A 23,447-nucleotide genomic window follows, 5' to 3' on the forward strand; every position below is an offset into this window, starting at 1 on the left:
GTAGCCAGCAGAGATAACTGGGTTATATATTACACCTTTCCGAAAGACTTGAGATAACACAGCATGCACTAATGGCTTTACAGATGAGGAAAAGACAAACATTCATGCGGATGCTGCAATAAAAAGTAGATGAGCAGCTTACATGGACAAACAATAGGTGAAAAGATGTCACAGTGGGGCTGGAACAGAAAGGGGAAGGAGAGGACAGAGGGACAAGGTGATTGCGAAATGGGAAAACAGAGCTGAAGCAAGGGGTTCGAGAGCCGAGTGAATACAGCCCACTAGTTTATAAGTCATCCCCTTAAACCTCGAAAGGGTGGAGAGAGGGAGAGGAGGAAAAGGGGAGAAGGGATGACTGAGAAGGAGGGGGAATAAGAAGCAACAGGGGAACAAACACAGGCGCTGGAAGAATAAAAAGGAGCAACAAAATAAGGTGGAATTCTGGGATTTTCCAAAATTACATCACATTTATCACTTTTCTAGTGGTGTGGTCCAGCAGCTGCAGGGATGTGGATGGATACCAAAACGGAGGTGAAGGAGGCCAGCAGGAACCGTGCCAGCCTGAGTCGGCGTGTGTTGAACGGTCTGCTGTTGTGTACTGGGGACATGGAGTACTTGGATAAGTACATGCAAGGTAGGAGAACTTTCACAATACACTGCTACATCCCAAAAAGCATTTTCTTACATTCGATGTTAAACTCAAGTATAAAATATATGATCTCTTATAAACTGTGCCTAAAAAATGCATAATGCATACAGTAAAGGCTGAGTTTTCCCATAATGTGATTAATTACAAAACTTTCAAAAAGAGCAATTTGCCAAACACTTGAAATGTGTTAAACTGCCATAAGTATAAATAAATGACTCTGAAATGCTTAAAAATCCATTAAAATATGCAGATGCAATCATTACACAACTCCCATGGTGAATGCTGCTGCACGTTTCCTCCAACATAAAATTATCATAAAACTCCCGTCTTGATTCTTTTATGAAACCCTGTAGAAACCCAACTGAGAAACATGTTTGTGCAGCAGTTTGAAATCTTAATTCTTCTGAGAAGTATTTGGGGGAAATACTGTCAAGACAAACATGCAAAAATATTTTCTTTCTGTGTCCTCAGACAAGCTTTTTTTGCTGCAGCTGGCGGTTTGGGGCCTGAGAGGGGTGACCCAGGTGATCCTAGCCAACAACCCGCTGAGTGGTGCTCTCATTATGGGCGCACTGTACTGGGCCTCCCCCTGGCAGGGCCTGCTGGGAACTCTGGGCGTACTGGCCTCTACACTAACAGCTGTTATAATGGGGCAAGACAGGTGGAATGATATAACACACACACACACACACACACACACACACACACAAATAGCATAGACGCTCATAAAAGTGCACATTTGTATGTACATATTTAATGATCTGTGTACCTTGAAACCACACAACAGAGAAATGTCCCTTTTAAATAATGGAACCATCATTAAAAAACCTGTCTGTTGCCTGGAAGCCGATCCTGTAACACAAGCCCATAATTTGTTCGACCTGATGACTAAAGTTGATTGAGGGTTCTACTTAAAATTCATGAGAATAACAGCTCCATGACTGATCGCCTTGTGTTCACCCACACCTACTACCTTGTAATTCTTATTTTGGTTAATGTCCTAATATTTAGTGTATGACATGCAGCATATAATATGCTAATACACAACCTTGTTTCAAGGTTTTAAAAATAATTCCAGTTGAATTGGAGCTGCTAATGTTTTTAATTCTGACATGCTGAATACACTTAGTGTCACCCTGGGACCTCTGCTCATTAAAACTTAAGAGTTTGTTTCATGAGGAGCCATAAAAGGCTACGCTAATGTGTGTTTTGATCATGAAAACAGTCTTATTGTACATCACTGTATAACATAAATGTCTACAGAATAGAAAATGCAAGATGTTATTGTGAAATGTGTATATTCCTGCTGTGTGTGTGTGTGTATAGTGCTGAGGTGTCAAGAGGTCTCCATGGTTTTAATGGCATGTTGGTGTCTCTGCTGATGGGTGTGTTCAGCTCAGCTGGAGACTGGTACTGGTGGCTGCTGCTGCCTGTCTGCTTGGGGTCAGCTACATGGTGAGTCACACAGAAGTGAAGTGCTTTGCTGGGACATCAGTCATTTTACACAGTCTCTGTGTATTGTATACCACAAGTGAGTGTGTATAATAGTACAAATGTACTATGTGAGGCACTTAATAATTGGACCTAGAGCATTTTAAAAGCTTTGTTGACTGGGTTACTTGTTTATCCTATTTAGTGACAAATCAGTTCCAGCGCCATCTGAGCCCCAATAACTTTACTTTATCACTGATGTTTTAACCACCATCTCAAGGATTTTCACACCAAAGCTAAGTGAATCTCCAGCCATCCAAAGTATAGATTAGATTATGTTGTTATGTATGTGGCCTTGGGGAATTCTAACAGATATTTTCATTATTTTTATATTGAGATATTATATTATATATTATTATTATATATTTTATATATATATATATATATATATATATATATATATATTTTCACTGATCGTCTTGTTACAAAGCAATGTTCAACAGGGAAACCTTGGGTCCTGGCATTCATGCAGATGCAACACCCCGCCCAAGCACTGTTGCAGAGTACCTCTCCTCATCCCAATGGCACTCCCTGATGGCAGTGACACTGCGCCATGCCACACTGCAAAAGCTACTCAGGAATAGCCTGAGGAACGTGACAAAAAGCTCAAAAGGCATTGACCTGGCCCAGATCCCAATCTGATCAAGCATCTGTGGGGTGTGCTGCTACACTAGAGGTCCTGTGTTCATGCCTCAGCAGTTCAGAGGCCCCACCCTGGATCGCACTTGGCTCTGACCTGTTGAGGCATAAACACAGGACCTCTCAGGCACTGGCACATCCCACAGATGCTAAATCAGAGTGGGATCTGGGGAATCTGGAGGCCAGGTTGACGCCTTGAGCACTTTGCCTCGTTCTGCAATCTGCCATCAGGGGAGTGACGTTACCAATAAAGGGGTGTACTTGGACTACATTGGTGTTTGGGTGGGTGGTGTGTGTCAGGTGGCATTTACATGAGTGCCAGGACCCAAGGAATCCCAGCTAAACATTGCATTGTAATAAAATGACCAACATTACTCACTTTACCTGTCAGTAGAGTGTATTCAGTGTCGTTGTGAACACCATGCATCTGCAAAAAGCATGTATATCATTCATTACAACATGTAAAGAAGGTGTTTTATTAAAATGATTAGCACCTCCACTCTCTCACTTCCCACCTCCATCTCCAGTGTATTCCTGTTCAGCGGTCTCTCCTCAGTGTTGGACCGCTGGGACTTGCCTGTTGCTGTGTTTCCCTTCAACATCGTCATTGTCCTCTACCTCCTTTGTACCGGCCCAGACAACCCTTACTTCCCACACCACCCGGCTACACCACCGGGGGCGCTGGAGCTCAATGATACTAAGCTCATTGCAGTAGAGGTAAGGTGGTCCAACGTTTAAGTTAAGTTAAAGAAAAGGAGGTTGCTGTTTAAAACTCTCAAATCATGACTGTCCCACAGATATCAGACCATGGTTAACTTCATCAACAGTTCCATCAGGAGAGACTTCATTTTAAGAGTGAGCAAATGAATTTATTGACAGGAAAGTTAAGAAATGTTAGTGGGGTAGTGATGCCATAAGTAGTACAGATATATTTACCTGATGGAGTCTACAGACTGGTGGTGGTGGTAAAAAAGAGGAAGAGAGTTGGCTGAAGATCTGGATGGATGAGATTCTTAAGAGCTCAGTGGAGCGAACCCTGCTGGGCACTGGATGTGATGAGAACTGGTGGTGAATGAGATGGAGGGGGAGAGTCACATCGATTTTGCACTGAAATAACAACTCACAGAGGCAGAGAGGAGAAGAGTTTTAAAGTTTGACAGCAACAATATGATTGGCTCAGGGAGATCATGGCAAAATCTGATTGGTAAAACCAAAAATTGAATGCCCCTTAGTCAGCTGATTGAGTACAAGCTGAAGAGTAGAAGAGTAGAGCAAATCAGGCAATCGAGTTATTTTAATAACACGTCACGTGACGTATGACATGTATGTATGTATTTCATAATGTTAGTAACAAACACACTTATTGGGCAAACAATGATGTACTCATGGATGAGAGGCTCATGTTTGTGATAGTGTAAGATGTTATCATCAATGGCACTCTCCTTGGCAGAGCTGTAAAGCTCAGTGGTGCTAGGTGAGCTAGCAGTAGATGCACACTTCCTTCTGCACAGTGATACGGTTGGTGGGTGAAGTACCGTAGACAGAAAATAGTTCCTACATGAAACTGCTCACAACACAGTCTGTGGATTATCTTGAGTAACCAGGTCATGATTTCTGGCAAGAGACATTGCTGTTGAGTTTTTCAAATATATGTTTTGGTGCTTTGAGCACCACAAGCCGAGTGCCATCTAGTTCCATTATATTCAAAAGAAGGCAGACATCTCCACGGCCGATATCTGCAACACTCTGCAACTCACACCAAAACAATCCAGATTGATTAGCGGAGAAATTTGAACTGTCCCTTTAATGATTACCTTTCCCTGCATAGATAAAAGAAAAGAACACTCAATTTGCAGTTGTCTTTATCAGCATTTCACCATGAGGGGATCTGTCAGAGTAACATTTGCAGTGATATTTTAACAGAGACGGCCCATCAAGTCACATGATCGTGAAACAGGTGCAGGTCATTAGCAGTCACAAAGGGAACTATTAGAAGTGACAGGACATATGATGAATGAAGACAGACAGAAAGTGAGCTGATTTGAGACCAGTTGTCCTCAGTGTGTCTGCCATGCTGCAGCCAGACTGAACGAGTAACTGATAGGAGCACAATATGCATACGATCAGCGAGCTATGACTCACCAGTTACTTAGCAACAGTTACTGTCGGAGCTCCTGTTCGGATATTATAATCAGCCCAAACTGTTTTAATTACCAATTCTTGGTGATACACCAAGATTGAAAGTCATAGTGGAGGTAAGGCATTCAAGAAGAGTTGTTTTGTTCTGTGTCTGTATGACTGTGCATAATATTCAGGAGAGTGAGAGAGGCAATCAGGTTTCCAGGAAGGAGAAGCTGAGGGGGATTTTATAGCCAGGGAGAAAAAAAACTAACAATAAAACCTGAAGGCTTAAATTTATACTACAGAAAGTCCGCTTGATTGGAATGCAAGTGGTTGCACACACACCCTCTATAAAGCAAATAGTTTTCTGCGACCCCTGAATGGAGCTGAAATGCAGTTGCCTTGAACTGCTTCTCACGAGACTTTGGCAAGAGAATCCAGACTCTCACCAGCTGCTGCAGTCGGCTTTTGATCTCTGTGAGCCAGCTGGCATCTCGTTGCTTTAGGAGCAACTGAATTTTAATCTCGGAGCTTTTGTTTGGAAACGGGCAGAACAGGTTATGTGATTCGAATCGGAAAAGCTCCATCCTCTTTCAAATGTAATAAGTGTACATAAAGATGACTCGTTAGGACTGGTGTAGTATACGTAGGGAGGACTTGCAGTTTATATAGACGACACAACCTCACATACAAATACAACAAAGTGTGCAAGATTCCAAACATATACATATATATATATATAGACGAAGAAACACAATATATTGTCACTGCACAAATTCAATATTTAAATAGTGTAAACCCCAATATAACGTCCTCTTATATGGTGGATAAACACATTTTCTCTGTCTTCAGTGTGACCTTGCTTAATTATTTCTTCTAGTGAAACCCTTCTTGAAGCATAAAACTGAACACACAGACAGTACCAAGCTAGACCTGTAAGTCTGCCTCTTGGTTGTCAGATTTAGAGGCACAGCAAGACCCAGAGGAGGTGAAGGATGTTATAAAAGTGTATTTCTTCTGCACACGCTGATCTGCAAACTGACTGTGAAGTTGTCTAAATTAGATTAGCCACGCTGACTAACCCCTCTCAGCGCTGTTAGGCGTCCTGAATACAGAGTCAAGAAGATTTACACACAATTCTATTAACTAGCATCGCGCCCTGAAGCACAGTATGTCCCTGACACTAAATGATTACTTTCCACAAGTTTTAGCCCCTCCATCTCAGATTATTTCTCTCTCTCTCTCTCTCTCTCTGTTTCCTGAGTGTCTCCCTCTTTTTCTCCTCCCTCCATCTGTCTGTCGCTGGCCTCGTAAATGCTGCACTTTTCATTTCATCAATTCCCTTTGGTTTGTTACTTGGGAGATCTAAAAGCTCTAAATCCTGCTTTTTATCTCTCTGCTTCTCCTCTCCCCAGCCTCTATCCTCGCCTCTGCTCTGCTACTCTAATCTCCATCCTCCGTCTCCCACTTTCCACATCTTTCTTCATCACTTTTTCAACATGTCTTTTTCATCCTCCTTTGCTCTCCTTCCTCATTATTCAGTTTATGATAAACAACTGGTATATATAACCACATTTTCAAGGTTAATGCAGTTATTTTTTTTTCTATGAAACAATCTCTTCCTCCTCCTTTTCCTCTTCTTTCCCCCCTTTTCATCCTTTTTCTTCTTCTTTATTGCTCTCCTCCTTCCTTTTCTTCCACCCATCTCCATTTCCTCCTTCCTTCTCTTCTCTGCCTCTCCAGAGATGGGGATGACGTCGGTCCTATTTATATTTAATGTCTTCAGCCTTCACTCTGCTGTGGATGGCGCTCTGGCTGCTCTACCACAACAGCACATTCAATCTCTCCACGCACAAACACACACACATAGATACACAGGTGTGTACACACGTAGATGCGCGCACACGCACAAAGAGTTGCGTGGCAGCGATATAATTAAACACCATTTATGACTTGTAAATATCAGCGACAGGCAGGTGCACCCATCCTGTCGCCATGGAAACTCTTCACTTCTCACTGACTGTTGGGAATGCAGCATATGCATGTGTGTGCGTGTGTAACTGAGTGAAGAAAAGAGGCTGATTTTGACTGGGAAGAGAGCAGCTGAATAGAGTCCACACATTCTGTCATTATGTTTTTGTGAGCATGCCTCTGCTGTTTTATACTAAAACTTCTAATCATTTGCCGTCAGATACATAGTGTTAAATCTTATCAGATCCTCCTAACTTGTCTCTCTCATCCAGGTATTGCGTGGCATCCCTCTGGGTGTGGGTCAGATCTTTGCCTGTGGAGCCCTGGGGCCCTCCCTCCTCATCCTGGGAGCCGTTCTGCTCTACTCCCCCCTGCTGGCAGCTCATGCTCTGCTTGGCTCGGCAATTGGAACATTGGCTGGTGAGTCTCCATCTATGTGTTTGCATGTCTGTGTGGGAGGAATGGGATTATTATTATATTGTTGTTGTGGGTCATACTGTACTGTACCGACCTTACACCAGGTTATGATCAGTGGTTCTCATTTCAGGTTTGTTAGCGCCAGTGTCTCACTGTGTAAAGCTTTGTCCTGGGTGTCATTACTTACAGGGAGACTCCAACATTTCACACATAAATGTCAGTTTACTAGTCATGGAGAGTACTGCCGAACCTGTGATAATAGTGTTTATAATAGTGTGTAATATTGTCCTCTGTGGCTCTGAAAGAGCTTTGTTAGGTTAGAGAAAATAACTCCTAATGATATCATCAGGGTTGTCTCAGCTTGGGCATGGAAACATCTATAACAAATGGCTTGTAATATAAACTGTGGATGTGGCCATGGAAGTGGGCGGATAATGAGACAATGGGCCCCTGGGTACGGGTATGCAAAGGGCCCCTTCATCTCTCCTACATAGGAGCAAGACATCCAGACTTTACATCCCTTTGTAGTTGTTATGCATCTTTTAGAGGTCATTTTCTGTCTGTTTGTGGTTGTTTTGTGCCTGTTTACTGTCATCTTCATCTCTTTGAGGTCATTTGGTGTCACTGTGTAGTCATTTTGTGTCTCTTTATGGTTGTTTTATGTCTCTTCATAGGCAATTTTGAACTTCAGGCCTGTGCTCTGAAGGCCCATTCAGTAATCCATCCATGGATGTGGTGTTTAAGAGATATTTGTGTATGCATGCAGCAAGGATCTAACAAAAAGATGGTAGTAGTTGCATTATGGGGTTTCAACAGCTTGACCCACACTAAGGACTTAAAGTCAGACTACTCATTTATCTACTGACCATTATCCTTTTAAGTAGTTTAAGTATTTTGGGCATTCCTGTGCCTTTATTATAGGCAGCAGAGCGATGAGAGGAAACAGGTAGATGCAACACACTCATGTTAAGGATGTTCCAGTTCATGGTCAAGACACAGGGTGTCTCCATTCTGTCTGATAATCTGTTTCTCCTCCCCAACTTGGAAATCCATCCCAGGGTTGCAGTTTTCTATCCCAGCTGACTTTGTGTGAGAGGTAGGGTACACTGTAGACAGGGTGCCAGTTTATCACAGGGCTGACACATACAGACAGACACATTCACATTCATTAAATTAATGTGTTTATTGTGGAAGAAAACCAAAACACTGACACAATTAACTATGATCACCTTTTCCTGCAGCCACAAGTCATCATACCTGTGTGCTAATAGCATAATGCAGCATCATTAACTTTTGTCTTAGCAGTATAAATCTTCCTTTTATTAAACCATTCTCCAAAACTTCGCACATAAATTTCATCAGTTTATGAGTCATGGGGGGAACTACTCAGCCTGTGAAACAATGTTATGTAACAATGTCCTCCGTGGTTCTGAAGGAGCTTTGTTAAGTTTGATAACCCCCCCAGTGATATCATCAGGGTTATATCAGCTTGGGCACAGAGACAGCAATTATAACAGAAGGCCTCTATTATAAACTGTGGGTGTAAAGTTTGAAAGATGCTTGTGTACGCAAGCAGGAAGGATTTAATAAAAGATGGTAGTGTGGAGTGTGTAAAATGAGGAGACAGGAGACGGAGATGCGTCGAGTCAGCTTTACTCTCCACTTCATATATATAACTGCTCAGTATAGTGAGCGAGGTGAGAACGTAAACACAACATAACCCCGGAAGCACTAGTCCCCGTCAACCTCTCCCTTAAAGGTACAATCCCTTGGTGAATGTCTCTCTCAGTGTCTATTGTGGGTCACCACAGTAGTGGTTTTATTATGCAAAGGTAGGATCCAGTGTTTCTGGAGCTTGACCCATACTGAGGACTTTAAGGCCTTATTATCTTTGTCCCTGCTGTTTTCATTTTGACCATCCTGCCTTTTTAAAGTGTTTTGGGCATTTCTGTTCCTTTATTATAGACAGCAGAGCAGGGACAGGAAACAAGGAGAGAGAGATGCACCAAACTCAAACTGCTGATGTTGTGGTTCATGGTCATTATGTCAACCCCTAAACCACAATGTTGCCCCCATTTTGTCTATGTATCACTGATAGATTTCCAATTTTCCCAACTTGAAAATCTATCCATTATCTACAGGCACTTACCCAGTGCAGGGTTGCACTTGGTCCAAGCCTATCACAGCTGATTGTGGTTAACCTAACCTGCATGTCTTTGCAGAGCCAGGGCACCTGAAGGCAACTCACGCCAGCACACGAGGAACATGTAAACTCCCAATTTAATTGCAACTTGGATGTGCATTGCTAAATGGCTGAGTACCCTAAATAAATATCACCTAGTTTTGTGATTTGCACCATTAGATTTGTGATTCAAGCCCAATTTACAAACTTAAAGGAGCAACATGAAAGCTTTTGGGGAATTTTGCTGCACCTGCAGGGGGGGATTGCAGATTACATCCAGATGGCACTTCTCCCAGTTAGAATTCCTCCAGTGTTCATTGTTCAGGAGGTTATTATTTTATTCACAGAGGTCTCCATCTCAGCCAAAAAAACTGAATTGCATAGTTTCGCTTCACAAATCAGTGTTTCCCCTATGCTGTTTGGCATGTCTGCAATATGCCGCTAGCTCTGCATCTGCTAATGTGTGCTCACCTTATTTCTGATCCAGACGTTCAGGAGGTTTTAGCAGGACCCAAATTATCCACAGAGGTGTCTTCCTCTCCAAACCAAACAGCCATAGTTACATAAGCCACCATACCTGTGCCAATAGCATAATGCAGTATCATTAACTTTTGTCTTAAGTAGCAGCACAAACCTTCCTTTCATTAAAGCATCAGTCAAGACCTCAAATAGATTGCAGGCTTTGCTCCCCGCATGACAGCATGTTGAATTACAGCACATTTTAACGAGGTTAAAGTCGGGTATGGTTTATGAAGCCCCCTGGCAATGAAAGAGAATGTCAGCAGCATATATAAATATGAAACTCTAAGATAGGCAGCAGCAGCAGCAGCCTGTGGGCAGCTCCAAAAGACACATTAGCCGGGCACTGATAACCACTGGCCTCTATACAAACACGCAGGCCTGTGGCTGTGTGTGCCTTTTACATCTGCATCACTGTGACTCAAGTCGGGGAGAGAGAATAAGAAATGCTCGGAGTTTAAAAGACTTCAGCCCCCTGCTTCCGTCTGCTGCTGGAAGTACAATGCAGTGTCCTAAAATACTTTGGTGTGTGTATGTGTGTGTTTGTAGCTATGAGTCATACTGTAAAAAACAGGGGGGTGGGAGTGAGCTCGTACATACACATACTTGCAGAAACCCGTTGACACATGCTAACAGTGGCAGGTACACACACACTCATACACACACAGATGCTGTAAAAACAGCAGTGTGACAGGAACGTGATCAAAGAGATGTGACTGTAATGAGATTGTGTGGGCAACAGAGCTGAGGGGAAACAACTACAATAGGAAAACAGCAGTATAGCAAACAGTCTGTGTTGTTGTTATTTGTATGTTTTCTCTCCTTTCCTTCATCGTTCGTCCTTTCCTCTTTCATTGTCCAATCCTGTTTTTCCATGTTTTCTCCAATGACTTTCGTTTTAGCCATGTTAGCCCAAATGAAGTCATATGTAGCCTTCACTGATCTTAAAAAAGGTCTGCCATGCCTTTTATTTCTTGCATGCGGAAGCTTGTAATTCAGGGCTCCAGTGGAGACAGTCTTCCATCTTCTCCAAATCTAAATGCTGCTGTTAGACTTTTAACTAATTCCAAGGGTATATTACATCGAATCTGGCTGCTGTCCTTGTGAGCTTATTCTTTTTGTTACTACTTGTCTCAAGGATAAGGCTTGGAATACTTCAAACATTCCCTTTTGACAACAAATTCCCTAAAAATGCCAAAACTAATGATGAATTGATTCTATTAAATGATGGTGAAGCTTATTCCTCTGTATGTTAGAACTCAATTGTTGTTTAAAAACTACTAAAAACACATGAATGAGCCAAACTGTTGTACTACTGATGTTCCCTCATTACCAGACCCAGCACATTCTGCGCCCAAGGCAAGGCTCTCCTACCACACCCCCCACACCCACAAAATGCTCATTGTTATTATTATTATTATTATTATTATTATTCAATTATGGTATCTATTACTATTATAATATAATATATTATACTATATTATATTATATTATATTATATTATATTATATTATATTATATTATATTATATTATATTATATGTCCACATACACTCCATGTCATCATTTACCTTAATTTTTTATAGATAACAAAAATAAAATTAAAAATAAAAATAAAATTAAAAATAAAATAATATAATATGACATAATATAATATAAAAGAAGGGATGGAAGTGGTGGTGGGTAATATTCACCCCCAACTAAACTGAAAGTGAAACTTATTTATGCACTCAGCTCCAAATACTGTCTTTTTGGCAAAAGTACACGTGTTTGACAACTACTGAACATATAATTGGAAAAATAAGACTTGGATTATTCTGCACGAGCTGTGTGATAGTTTGTAAACAGATGTTTTCATATAGTTTTCCTGTTGTTCAACATGGTCCCTAGTCAATCAATAAATCAATATATTTGCTGTATTCCCTGGAGGCATGCGAGAAAAACAAAAAAAAATCTTCAAAAATTCAAAGTGACACTACATGACTAATTAATATACAAATGGTCATTTTATGGGTAAAGCATTTCTTAAAGATCTTCTGTAGCAATAAATGGGCAGCAAAATTTAAAGGTATTGATGGACTGACTTTATCATCCTGGTAATAACAAAAATATAGAATAATACCAGCCTTTGATATAAAATGACAGTAGGTATAGTAAATAATAATAAAAGATAGCCTTTTCCTTTAAGGCTTTGAAAGGAAACTCTTGCAAATACATTTTTGATACAGTTTGTTAATCCTGTCTGATGCACTGTGCAGCTTGAGATCCTCAGGCAGGTGTCATTCTGTCTTTCTCTTTCTCTCGCTGCCAGACTCTTTGAGTTGGTATCTAATGTTGACTGAGACTCTTTTTCTGCGATATAAAGGGAATTTCTTACTTTTTATCCTCTTCTTTTTCCTCTGCATAATAATACTTGAACTATCTTTATTCCTTGTTTTTATCTCATACTTGCTTATTATATTGTTGCTCTTATTAGTGATGCTTTTTGCCTGTTAGGCTCTTTGAATCTGTGTTTGGGGAAGAGGGTTAGGGTTAGAAGAATGTGATGAAAAGGTTTGTTATTATCACTTTCAGTGCCATTATCAAAAGCAGATTTTGGACTTTTGGTATTGTTAGATGCATCTTCTACCATGTTGTTTCTTGAACCAGCTGCCCTGAATAAATGTAAATGTGCTCACACACACCCACACACAGAAACAAATGAAGACGTGGCACACAGGGAAAGAGTTAAGAGTGCGAATAACCGCTACAAGGTCAGATTCAAAACTTAATCCTGCCTGACAAAGAAGCAGAGGGGAAAAGAAGGATCAGTGTCAAGAGGCAAAGAAGAAAGTGTCAGATGGAGATGGAGAGGAGAGAAAAGGGATAAAGAGTTGAGACTGCAAAAAAAAGCAGGGGACATAAATTGAGTGAAGAAGAAAAAGTACTGCCTGAGAGCGACGCAACAAAAGAGAGAGATGTTAATAAATGCATCAAAGGAGAACAGAGGACTCTCTAAATGATCAAGAGGTCTGAAAATATGTGTGTGCCTGTGACACCATCCTCTTCAACAAGTCGTGCCCCCGGCTCTGTCTTTCCTCTTCTGTCGTACCTCCCCTCCATGGGCAGCCCCTTTCTTCTTTCTACCTCTCACTCCCTTTAATCCTGTCTTCTTATCAGCTTTCAAAACTCCTCTTATCATTTTTTTTCCACTTGCATCATTCTCTCCATTGCTGCTCTGCATTCATTATCCTTCACTGCCTACACAATGCGGACTGTAAAGAGACTCCAGTTTCAGGAAGGAGAAAGTGGGAGTGTGTGTGCTTGTGTGTTTGTGATGTCATCACCACCACCATTCTCATCGATAATAAACTGCCTGCTAACCTGTGTGGAGCGGCAATTCTTTTATCATAACCTAACAATAAACAACAATCGTAACTATACTTACCTTTGCTATCATCATCTTCTTTTGCATTTTATTTTCACCATTAATACTATTGTATACTTTCATTGACATCACCGTTATTTTCTGTTATTTACCACTGCTGTCGTCATCTCCACCTTTGGTGCCGTTGTCATCAGTTTATTCATTTATTTCAAGGCTTAAGCTGAAGTGAGAGACCAAAAGCAGGCAGACAGCAGATGTTTAGAGATGTGTGGATCCCTGAAGAGAGATGAGGGAAATCACTGTGGCTCTCTATGAGTAATCATCCTCATCACCTCTCGATGCTGCCTACTTTGTCTGTGAGACGGAGCGAGGATGAGAGATACAGCAGCATGGGTCAGACTGAGAGTAGAGAGAGACACCAGGTTGGCCTAGGACAGGCAGAGTGTGAGGGCCATATTTAGAGCTGTCATTCAAAGCATTGTGGCGGAAAGTATTCCCGTAAGGGGTTTCCAGAGGAGGAGTTCAGGGGCTGTATGTAGGCCAGATCCTCGGGCTTCAGCTGCATTCATGTTATTGGAGAATAATGGTGGAAATGTAAGGAAGCATAATGCATTCACTTGAGAGGGAAATTCTGTTCTTGTTTATCTGAATTAATCAGATTTAAGGAAGCATAATGCATTCACTTGAGAGGGAAATTCTGTTCTTGTTTATCTGAATTAATCAGATTTTTATTAATTCATAAAAATTAGAGCGGAATTCTTTTTCTTGGAAACCTTTCTCAGAACTCTGAGACAATAATCTTGTTAAGTTCCAGTGTGTAGATTGTTTTTATTAGTTTTTAATCACCTGAAACAGCTTTTGTAACCATAGAATGGGCCATTTATGTCAACATATGGAGAGGGCCCTTTCCTGGTGTCCATTATGTTGTTCTACAGTAGCCCAGAATGGACAAATCAAACATTAGCTCTAGACAAAGCCATTTTTGCCTACATGCTTGGTACACGGGAGAAGTTTAAGTTCTGTAACCTCACACACAAGATGCCTCTAAATCCCACATACTGGACCTTTAAATCAGAAAAACAGGTCATTTTTTCTTTCAGCGAGTAAATGCATCCCACCTCTGTAGAAATGCTTTGAAGTGGAATCAAAAACAGGAGGGAGGAGAAAGTGAGGCAGCTGAAGAAGTCAAGCAGGGTTCACTGTTCTTTTAACAGCTTTATGTTTCTGATGTGAATGAAACTGTACATACATAAAAGGTATTTTTCAAACGAAAATCTCACATCTGCCATCTCTGATGTGTCATACTACAGTATCAGACGGGAGAAAGGAAAAAGTAAAGAAGTCTTTCTTCTCCAAGAGTTTAGGAGGACATTGTTTTTTGATTATTTATGACCTATACTACATGGGAATGTCGGAATACAACATAATAACAATTACAGTCTTGTGCCAGACTCTGCCATTTTACATAACAGGCCACAAGGCAAGTGTCAGACAATGGAGGGTGGGGGGGTTGGTGGGGGGGTAACTGATATCACTGTCAGCCTGAACTGTAGTTTGTGTGTAGTTCTAATTAACGAATGTTAGCATGCTAACATGCTAAACTGAAATGGTAACCATGGTAAACATTAACCGCTAAACATAATGCATATTGACATTGCCATTGCGAGCATGTTAGTGTTCTGATATTAGCATTAAGGTATATTTTGCAGGCAGCTTTGTGTCATAACAATGTGAATAGTGTGCATAAATAAACTGTGTATAAAATTCCCTCCATCTTACAAACGCCCAGATCTCTCTGCTCATCTCTCAGCTCAAATCCCCAGTGGATCTGATCAAACTGTAAAACTAGGCAGCACTCAGCAAATATAAACCAAGATTCTGTTGACTTTGTCGGTTTTCAGAAACCTATATTTTTTGTGAACAGGAAGCGAGTCATTCTGTTTCCTGTACAGTAAAAACAAAAGCTAAAAATACTGAGATCAAATGGTTTGTCTTCCTACTGCACATACTACATAGATTTATTATCTTTCCAGCAATGAAATACTTCTTCAAACGCCACGCTGCCTCAGTAAAGCCTCAAAGAGACACTCGCATGGCTGTAGATGCTGTATTTAACCTCTAAAATAAGAAAATTGACCTAACAGTAATCATGGGAGAGTAAAACATAAAATTCTCATCTCATTATAGCGTATCCATGGTTTGATTACTGAAGAGGCCTGTTGGGTACAGGCCCAGAGGCTTGAAATGTCAGGGGGCTCCCTGGCCTTCACTTGCAAAATGTCAATGTCAAATTAACACATACCAGCCAGGAAAGGCTCACAAAAAGTGACACAAAAGTGACACAAAGAGACCACAGAGATACAAATGGAACTGCAAAGAGACATGGGCAAAACAAACAACTACGAGGAAACAAAAAACAACCACAAGGAAAAACAAAATGGCTACAAAGGGACACAAAACATGTGCATATCTGTGCGCAGAGGCCTATTGTCTCATTTATCTGTCTATGTTTATCTTATTTTTTACAACATCAGAAGCAATCAGAGACAGAGGATGGTAGAAAAAAGGCATATACAACATCTGATATCTTGACAGTGTTAACAAATGAGCCCACATACAGAGCAGTCCATTTAGCTGCATCCACAAACTGTTTTCCCCTCCAAGGCTTCAAGGGACAGAATGATGGATTCAACCAGCTGCATGAAGAGCAACGGCCCAAATGCAAAGCAAGCCATTACCTACTAGCACTGGAAAACAACAAGGCATTATGTGCAGTTGATTTCAGCCTATTGCACTGTCCTCCATTTAGTCTGCAGCCAGTCACTGTGGTTTGATGCAGGCAGCAAGTGGAAAAGGGGAGAGGGTGGAGAGGAGATATTGGGTTTGATATGATAAGAGCTCTCTGACTCATCTATTCGCATAGACAATATAACACTGGGAGTGACTCACACACACACACACACACACACACACATAGAGACACACGCACATTAGAAAAACAGTAAAAATTTTAGTATCCTCTGGGGCCACCCTCCCACATTGCCATTAGTCTTTAATGACACCCTTATGTAGGGAGGGAACAAGTGGAGTGAGAATGTGTGATGAAGGAAGCAAGGAAGGGAATGAGGGAAGTACTGTGTATGAGAAACAAAAGGAGAATGGTGACAATGAACAGGAAGACAGAGAGGAAGATAATGGAGTGTGGAATGAGGAAGAGACAAGATGAGTGCAGAGGGAGCCCGAGCGTTTTAAGGCGAGCTGATGAAGAGCTGTGCAAGAGGCAAAACAAACAGAGAGTGAGGGAAAGAGGGAGCGGATGGCAGCGTAGCCCAGCAAACACAGAGTGAGGAGGCAATACTGGGGTGTGGTCAATCTGCTTCTGGTCCAGACTGCTAAACTGCAGCCCACCATGCCTGGTAATAAGGAAATCAATCACAGCGCAGCCTGAGGGGTCATTTATCTGCAGAGGAGCTTCCAGAATTTACTGTTACTGCAGATGAATTCTTTGGAATCCTGCAGCATTAATAGAGAAGAGATGCAGGGTGGAGCAGCTGCAGCTTTGGCTAACTTCATCGGTGATAGCATGTATCCTATTTATCTGTCTAACGTAGGTGGGCATTTATTTTCTGCTTGGCTGCTAGAGTTATAAATGAGTTTGACAGGGCTTCTTCTGAACAAAGCGTGACAATGCTAATGACTGAGTTGTGATATGACAATGCACCCAGGCTATTGACCAAGGGATAATTCCTTCCCACTCACCCAGGAGCACATTCAGTGTAGTGCACGTGTGTCACGTGTGCTGCTACAGCATACAGTGACCCAACCGGTGGTCACTCTTCTGCACAGTCAGACAGCGCTCAGTAATTTTTTATGACATTGCTCTTACTCAGGGAGGTAAAAATACACAACTTCTGCTGTAGAGTTCATGCTCCCACAAACACAAGCACTGTATATATCAATGAAACAGTCAGTAAGCAGTCTTAAAACTTTCCACATACACACATAAACAGATGCAGAATTGTTCCCTCTGGCTTGGTGTGCAGAAACAGAAATACCCAAAAGTGCAACTAACTGACAATGCTGATTCAAACTATTCAGGGTTACCAGTTTATTAGGTAACGCTACACCTGTGCAATTGCATACAATGCAATACAACAGCCCTGCAACACATGTTATCTTTGTGTATTACAATTTTCAATTTTTCTTGACACTGGTAATTTGGCAACTAGTAATTTTTAAGGCTGATGTTAGTGACTACAGTCATATGCTCCAAACGTTCCAGTTTCTGCCCAAAAATATGTTGATATCTAAGTCCTTAATAATGTTTAAAAGTGGGCGTGTTTCTCCTTCTAACCAGAAATGTGAGCTTTTCTTTTGGGCATGCGAGTTGGCGAGTTGGTTCATGTAAAGCAGGCACAAGGCTGTGTGTCGCAAACTGTGGTAAAAAAAACCCAGTTGAGATGCATATTCTGAATGTGCTGCATGTCCAAAGAATGTTCCTAAATCCCAAATAATACCGGCATATCCCACACGTCTTAATCGGGTAATGCTTCATTCAGAAAAAGGCCTTATTCATAATATCCAAGCATAATATGCTGCTTACATGACCGTCTCAAATTCAAAGTATTGTCATATTCAGAATAAGAGTGGCATATTCATTGTTGTATGGGACTCTATTAATTTAAAACGGTGTCTCTAATATCTTTGTCTGCCCTGCTTTGCTTCTTCTTCTTTTTTTCTTTTTTTTTTGCTATCAGGTTTTCCACTCAGGTTTTAAGAGCAACTTAAGCTCCTGAAAACTTCTCACCTTGCTTCAGTGAGGTGAAAGAGAGGTTAGTTTCAGTACACTGTGACATCACTGTTGGGTGTGGTTATAGGTGCAACTGAGCACACTTCTGACACCACCCACCTGGTATCCTGGGTGTGGTCAGAGATGAAACATGCTTGAAACCTTCAACCAGAGAGAGCAAAGCTATCTCCTGGTTTTGAAAAGCTGTTGGCTGATTCTGAATGAAGCTTGCCGGCCTTTCCAGGTGAACTTAGTGACCTTACTCCTTCTGATGACATCATTATTCTCCCTCACGTGTGGGTTGAGAGACGTGGTGCAGCTGCTGCTGAAGGCCAGTGGGGAAAAGGTCAGTGCCTCTGGCCTCGCTGAGATTTATTTGGGTCAGCACGCCCCCTGTGCAGCCTGCCTATAGCTTCAGCTTCACAGTGAAGTGTTTGTTTAGTATGGTTGTGAGACATTGACCTGCTGTTCACCCACCTACTGTATCATTGCTCTGCAGCAGCACCACCACGGAGACCTGATGATGGAATCAGCACTGAAAAATGTACTACCAAAAAACAACATACTGGTACTGAATTTGATATTGTAAGGACATTTTAGGAACTGTGAAAATGAAGATCATTATAAATCTCCTTAGATGTTCTGTGTGATTGATCTCAGCCAAAGCTTTCCCTTTTTCTTGTCTCCTTTCCTCACTCCTCACACAGGTTCATTACAGTAAAAGATTCAATGAACGTAAAACCATTTATTTTAGTATAACTCAGGCTCACTAGAGAGGAGACAGGCAGAGCCTTTGTCAGCACTTCCCCTACCCAGCCCTACTCACCACCATCACATGACTACTGGCTGAAGACAGTCAGTCGATTCCAAAGTGGGAAAATCATTAATACAAGTGACAAAGCAAACAAATTACATCTCAGCTCCTCCTCTGTGCTGCATCATATCCTGTAAACACTGTTACACAAGTTCTCTGTAGATATGTGGGAATACAAAGGGCAGATCAACATTTCCTTATTAGGTTACACGCTAATAAAGATTTGAAGGCAACCATTTATCAGTTTGTGTCTAACGCCACCACATGGATAACTGTAGTACAGCATATTAAACGGACAAATATCAGTGTGTGTGTCTGTGTTTTTCTGCCTGTGTGATTCCCAAATTTGCCAAGCAGTGACTCATTGTTTCTGTATGTGTGTGTGTGTGTGTGTGTGTGTGTGTGTGTGTGTGTGTGTGTGACAGGGTTGTCCATGGCAGTGCGTCATGAGTCACTGTACTCAGGTCTGTCGGGGTTTAACGGAGCTCTGGGCTGTATGGCTGTTGGAGGGCTTTTCTTCACCTTCAGCTGGAGGACTCACCTCTTTGCCATCGCCAGTGGTGACACATACACACACACACACGCACATTTGCTATCTATTGTCTATAATTTAATGTTTAGCTGTGTACACTGGTGTAAGTTTAAGAATGGACAACACATTGCTGTTTCCTGTATCAAACCTATGTTTCACTCAGGATTTGTGCAGTATTACTTTTGGTTATGGCATGTTGTACAATATAGTTGTCACACATTTGTAAGAAGAATCCTTCATCCTTTTAGAATAACTGAGAGACACTGCATTTAATGCTCACTGCAATCTTTCTTGACACCCCATAATTTTGTCATACTTGAAAGTAAAACGGGCTATCATTTAGAACTTATTTTAATGTTGTGATGTATACTTAACAGCTTTTTAAAATAGTTTTTGGCAGAAAAACGAGAACCTCATGAACATAATTTTCCAGATTTTGCAATAATATCTGCTTTAGGTGAGGTAAACTTTTTTTTTTGCCTGTCATTATTCCTGTCATCATGGTTTTCAGCCACTTGGGGGCGACAGAATCCAACAAGCTGCTCCAGTGTGATCTGTCCATGGTGCTGAAACAAATGCAGCCTTTTTTATGGTCTCTGTCCATGGTGCTGAGGCAACACAAATACAATATAGTGTGTATCAAATAGATAATAATGGGACAGGACTGCTCAAGCTAACACCACTTTAAAGTCCTACAAGTGTAAACCTTAGTCCTTGAAGGTTTTCTGTGACTTTTTTCCTTTTTTCTTGTTTTTATATAAACTTAATGGTGGGACTCAATGGAGTGCCCCTGGAATGAGTCCTAAAACCTAGAAATTAGTTTGCATTTTACCACTTCCTGTTCCCTTGTGTCAAAGTCAGTGGGTTTTCTGAATGGGCCCCATTGTTATGACTGCTGTCTGTAGAACTAAGAAACTCATACCAAAACACATTTCTGGAGACAATCTCCAATTACATTATTTTTCCAGCCAATTAAACAAGGCTCTTTTTCTTGGTCCCTAAACCGTAGAACCCAGATGGGGTTACATGGGACTCTGACAGTGTCACCTGCTTGTGTCAGGCATCATGTTGTCAGTTTATGTGATTTGTCTGAGCCCTATGAGTCATCTCAATGTAAGGCACTGCTGGTCTTAATTCAAAACCTAATTGCTCTGCTGAATCATTCCCTTGCTGAATCATGCCTTCGTAGGGAGGTAAGGAGTTTCATCTTGTAAATCAGGAGGCATTAATGACTACAGACAGTCAAAAAAAAAATGAGCTTGAGCTTAAAATACTTAAATGCAGCGTATTAGCTTTATCAGACTGCTTCACCATCATGCATTTCCTTCATGTTCATTTGTAATTTCTCCACGTTTGTCTGCCCCAAATGGCTGTAACTGTTTAATAATTCCTGTCATTTTGTCACTCTAAAGCTTGCTATAATTGATCCATTTCTAATAGGCGTTCCTGTCTCCCTCAGCTCTGATTCATGAATACAGATAAACTGACAAAATTAAAGCCATTTCACAACACGTGTAAAATTGCAGCTGGAGCGCCAGGAGCATTAGTGCTGATCTGTTTGGCCGGGAGTTAATCTACTCCCATTAGGTAAATTGGTCCTAATTGAAGCTTCCAGTCTGTCTCCTGTCAGGACCGACTGCAGCTAACCTCTGTATCCACTACTGTATATACGTCAGCAGCAGCAACAGAGTGAGTGTGTTGAGGATATATTTAGCCTAATTTCTTCTCCTCTGCACGCAGCCTTCCTCTCTGCATATGCTGACATCGCTCTGAGCAATCTGCTGGGAACTGTAAGTACACACACCTCAAGCGATGTGTGTATGAAGCAGCAACACTGAGAATCCTTTAACAGTTATTTTCATTTTTTGAGCCTAGGATGATTCAATTCTAAGTTAAGATTTAGCAATAGCAATAGCATGGTTGCAAAACAATACAGTGCTTCCAATTAGTGGGGATATGCTACAGGGGGGTGAAATGGCAGGGGAAAAACAGTCTTTTCTGGACTCCTGACCACAGTTAACAGTGTTAACCAGTTGAAATACATAGTGTATTGCTTTAGGGTGTGAATGTTGCATCATAGACTTGTCACTCCACAGAGAAGATGACTAGTTTATTATGTTCACCCTTGCCTGCAGACTGTTGTGCAAAAAATAAAACCCTGCTGATAAATAGGGGTTACAATACAGAGTTTTTTTTCTTAATATAGTGTCTATATCTATTAATTAGTAAAATCATTTATACCTTCTTCAACATAACAGGAAATAGGCTACTGCTAAAATGATGCTAAACTCTTTACATGAAAAGAGGTCGTTCTCACTCAAACTGTCTGACTCACCTCACTCTCTCTTATTTGTTAAAGACATACCTCACCTACGATAATTTGTGTATCAGTTACTCACCCTGTGTTACAATTCCAAGGTGAGCGCAGAATTCAAAAACAGCGAACATTCTTGACGAATTGAAGTCATAGGGGTCCATGTTTAACAGCAGCAAAACTATTTCAAAACATGCCCTTTCAACAGTGAACTGAACAGAGAGTGAAACGTATCTATGCTTTCTTCATAGCCAGACTCCATTGACAAAAGTTAGTTTGTGTTATTGTAGGACTTTTAAACCTTTAAAGGGTTAGTTTGGATTAACTGGAGCAAACAAATGGATAAATTAGACTTGGATTATACTGCACAAATTGTGTGAGAGTTAGTGAAGAGATGTTTTTAAATCCTCCTAAGACCCCGTGTCCTCATATGAGGACATTACAGTTGGAGTTTACTGGACCTTACACTTCACTCTGCTTCACCTTGGCGTGTTGTCCTCGTTTATAGACACTTTTTTGTGCCATCTAGTGGCAGTAAGGCCACAATACACTAATCTGTGTAAAAACAAGTCAGATTTAAATGTGTTTATTTATAATTAATAATGTTTGTAGTTTGATATGCCGTAAAAACTTTACCAATTTTAGCAATGGTAGCTGCTAAGACGCCGTTATTTAGAAAGTACTCAAGATACTGGGACTTCATCATCAGTTCATTGAATGACACTGGGACTTTATTATGGTCACGAAAAAGGAAAAAGGAAATTGGGACTTAATCATTGTTGACAATGTCTAGTTTTTTATGCTTATCAGGTCCTACTAATCCCAAATAGCTAGGAGAATTCAAAATGCATACCAAACGAAAGTTCGGGTCTCAGGGGGATATAGGTTTGCTGTTGTTAAACGTGGACCCCTAAGACTTCAGTTCATCAAGAATTTTCTCTGTTTTTGGATTCTTCGTTGACCGTGGAGACAAGTGCGAAAAACAAAGTTTTCTTCATGAACTCAACATAACACAGGGCGAGTAACTGATATACAAGTGGTCATTGGGGTAGTGAGGTATTCCTTTAATTTCTTACTTTCTCCTCCTGTCTTTCCCTAGGTTGGTCTCCCAGCATGCAGTTGGGCAGCTACTCTGACAGCCACACTGATGTTGCTGCAGACTGGCAGTATAGCAGAGTATCGCATCCCTATTGGTCAAGTCATGGCTCCTGAACATAACCTGCGCTCCCACAGCCAATGGGAAGCTGGGAACGCTGAAAAGAGAAAGAGCACTGATGTGTGACGTATTGTACCGTACTGTATCAGTACTTTGAACTTCTAAGTTAGATGAAACACATTAAATATATTATAAACGTTTTCTAAATAGATTATTTGTAAATACACTGTTAAAAAATAGATTCAACACTTTGAGGAACTGCCACTCTATATTTTGTCCACAAGGTGGCTATGTTCAGATATTAAATGCTGAAGCTGTTTATAGAGCATCTCAATTATTATATAAGCCTCTGTATTCATAGCCAGCATTTCAATTAAATGTGTAACATTTCCAACAAAGTTTTGCCACTTGTTTTATTCCAGTGAGTCAGTTTTAACTTAGAGAGACATTAAAAAAGCAATTTAAAGGGAAAGAAAGCTTCTTTTAA

At 41.0% G+C, this 23,447-nt stretch overlaps 1 protein-coding gene across 3 annotated transcripts; it reads left to right on the plus strand.

Annotated features, from left to right (window-relative positions):
* Positions 1-324: 324 nt before the first annotated feature.
* On the plus strand, positions 325-23,347 carry si:dkey-183c6.7 (urea transporter 1). 3 transcript variants are annotated; one of them, XM_049568206.1, is made up of 8 exons: positions 325-634; positions 1,121-1,310; positions 1,976-2,104; positions 3,307-3,496; positions 7,144-7,291; positions 19,384-19,518; positions 21,231-21,280; positions 22,904-23,347. In XM_049568206.1, exons 1-8 carry the CDS (start codon positions 508-510, stop codon positions 23,084-23,086), a joined length of 1,152 nt encoding a protein of 383 aa, XP_049424163.1. In that variant the 5' UTR covers positions 325-507; the 3' UTR covers positions 23,087-23,347. The 3 variants fall into 3 exon arrangements, 1 of the variants encoding a protein (XP_049424163.1); XR_007448591.1 differs by having other exon boundaries at positions 19,384-21,280; positions 22,904-22,992; XR_007448592.1 differs by having other exon boundaries at positions 2,045-2,104; positions 19,384-21,280; positions 22,904-22,992.
* Positions 23,348-23,447: the final 100 nt, after the last annotated feature.

This window comes from Epinephelus fuscoguttatus, linkage group LG23 (assembly GCF_011397635.1).
Source record: "Epinephelus fuscoguttatus linkage group LG23, E.fuscoguttatus.final_Chr_v1".
NCBI classification, from domain to species: domain Eukaryota; kingdom Metazoa; phylum Chordata; class Actinopteri; order Perciformes; family Serranidae; genus Epinephelus; species Epinephelus fuscoguttatus.

Coding starts and splice junctions, on each gene's coding strand:
- si:dkey-183c6.7 (XM_049568206.1), top strand. CDS start 508: ATGTGGATGGATACCAAAACGGAGGTGAAGGAGGCCAGCAGGAACCGT. Junction 1,311..1,975: donor GTTATAATGGGGCAAGACAG/GTGGAATGATAT, acceptor GTGTGTGTATAG/TGCTGAGGTGTCAAGAGGTC. Junction 7,292..19,383: donor GGCAATTGGAACATTGGCTG/GTGAGTCTCCAT, acceptor TGTGTGTGACAG/GGTTGTCCATGGCAGTGCGT.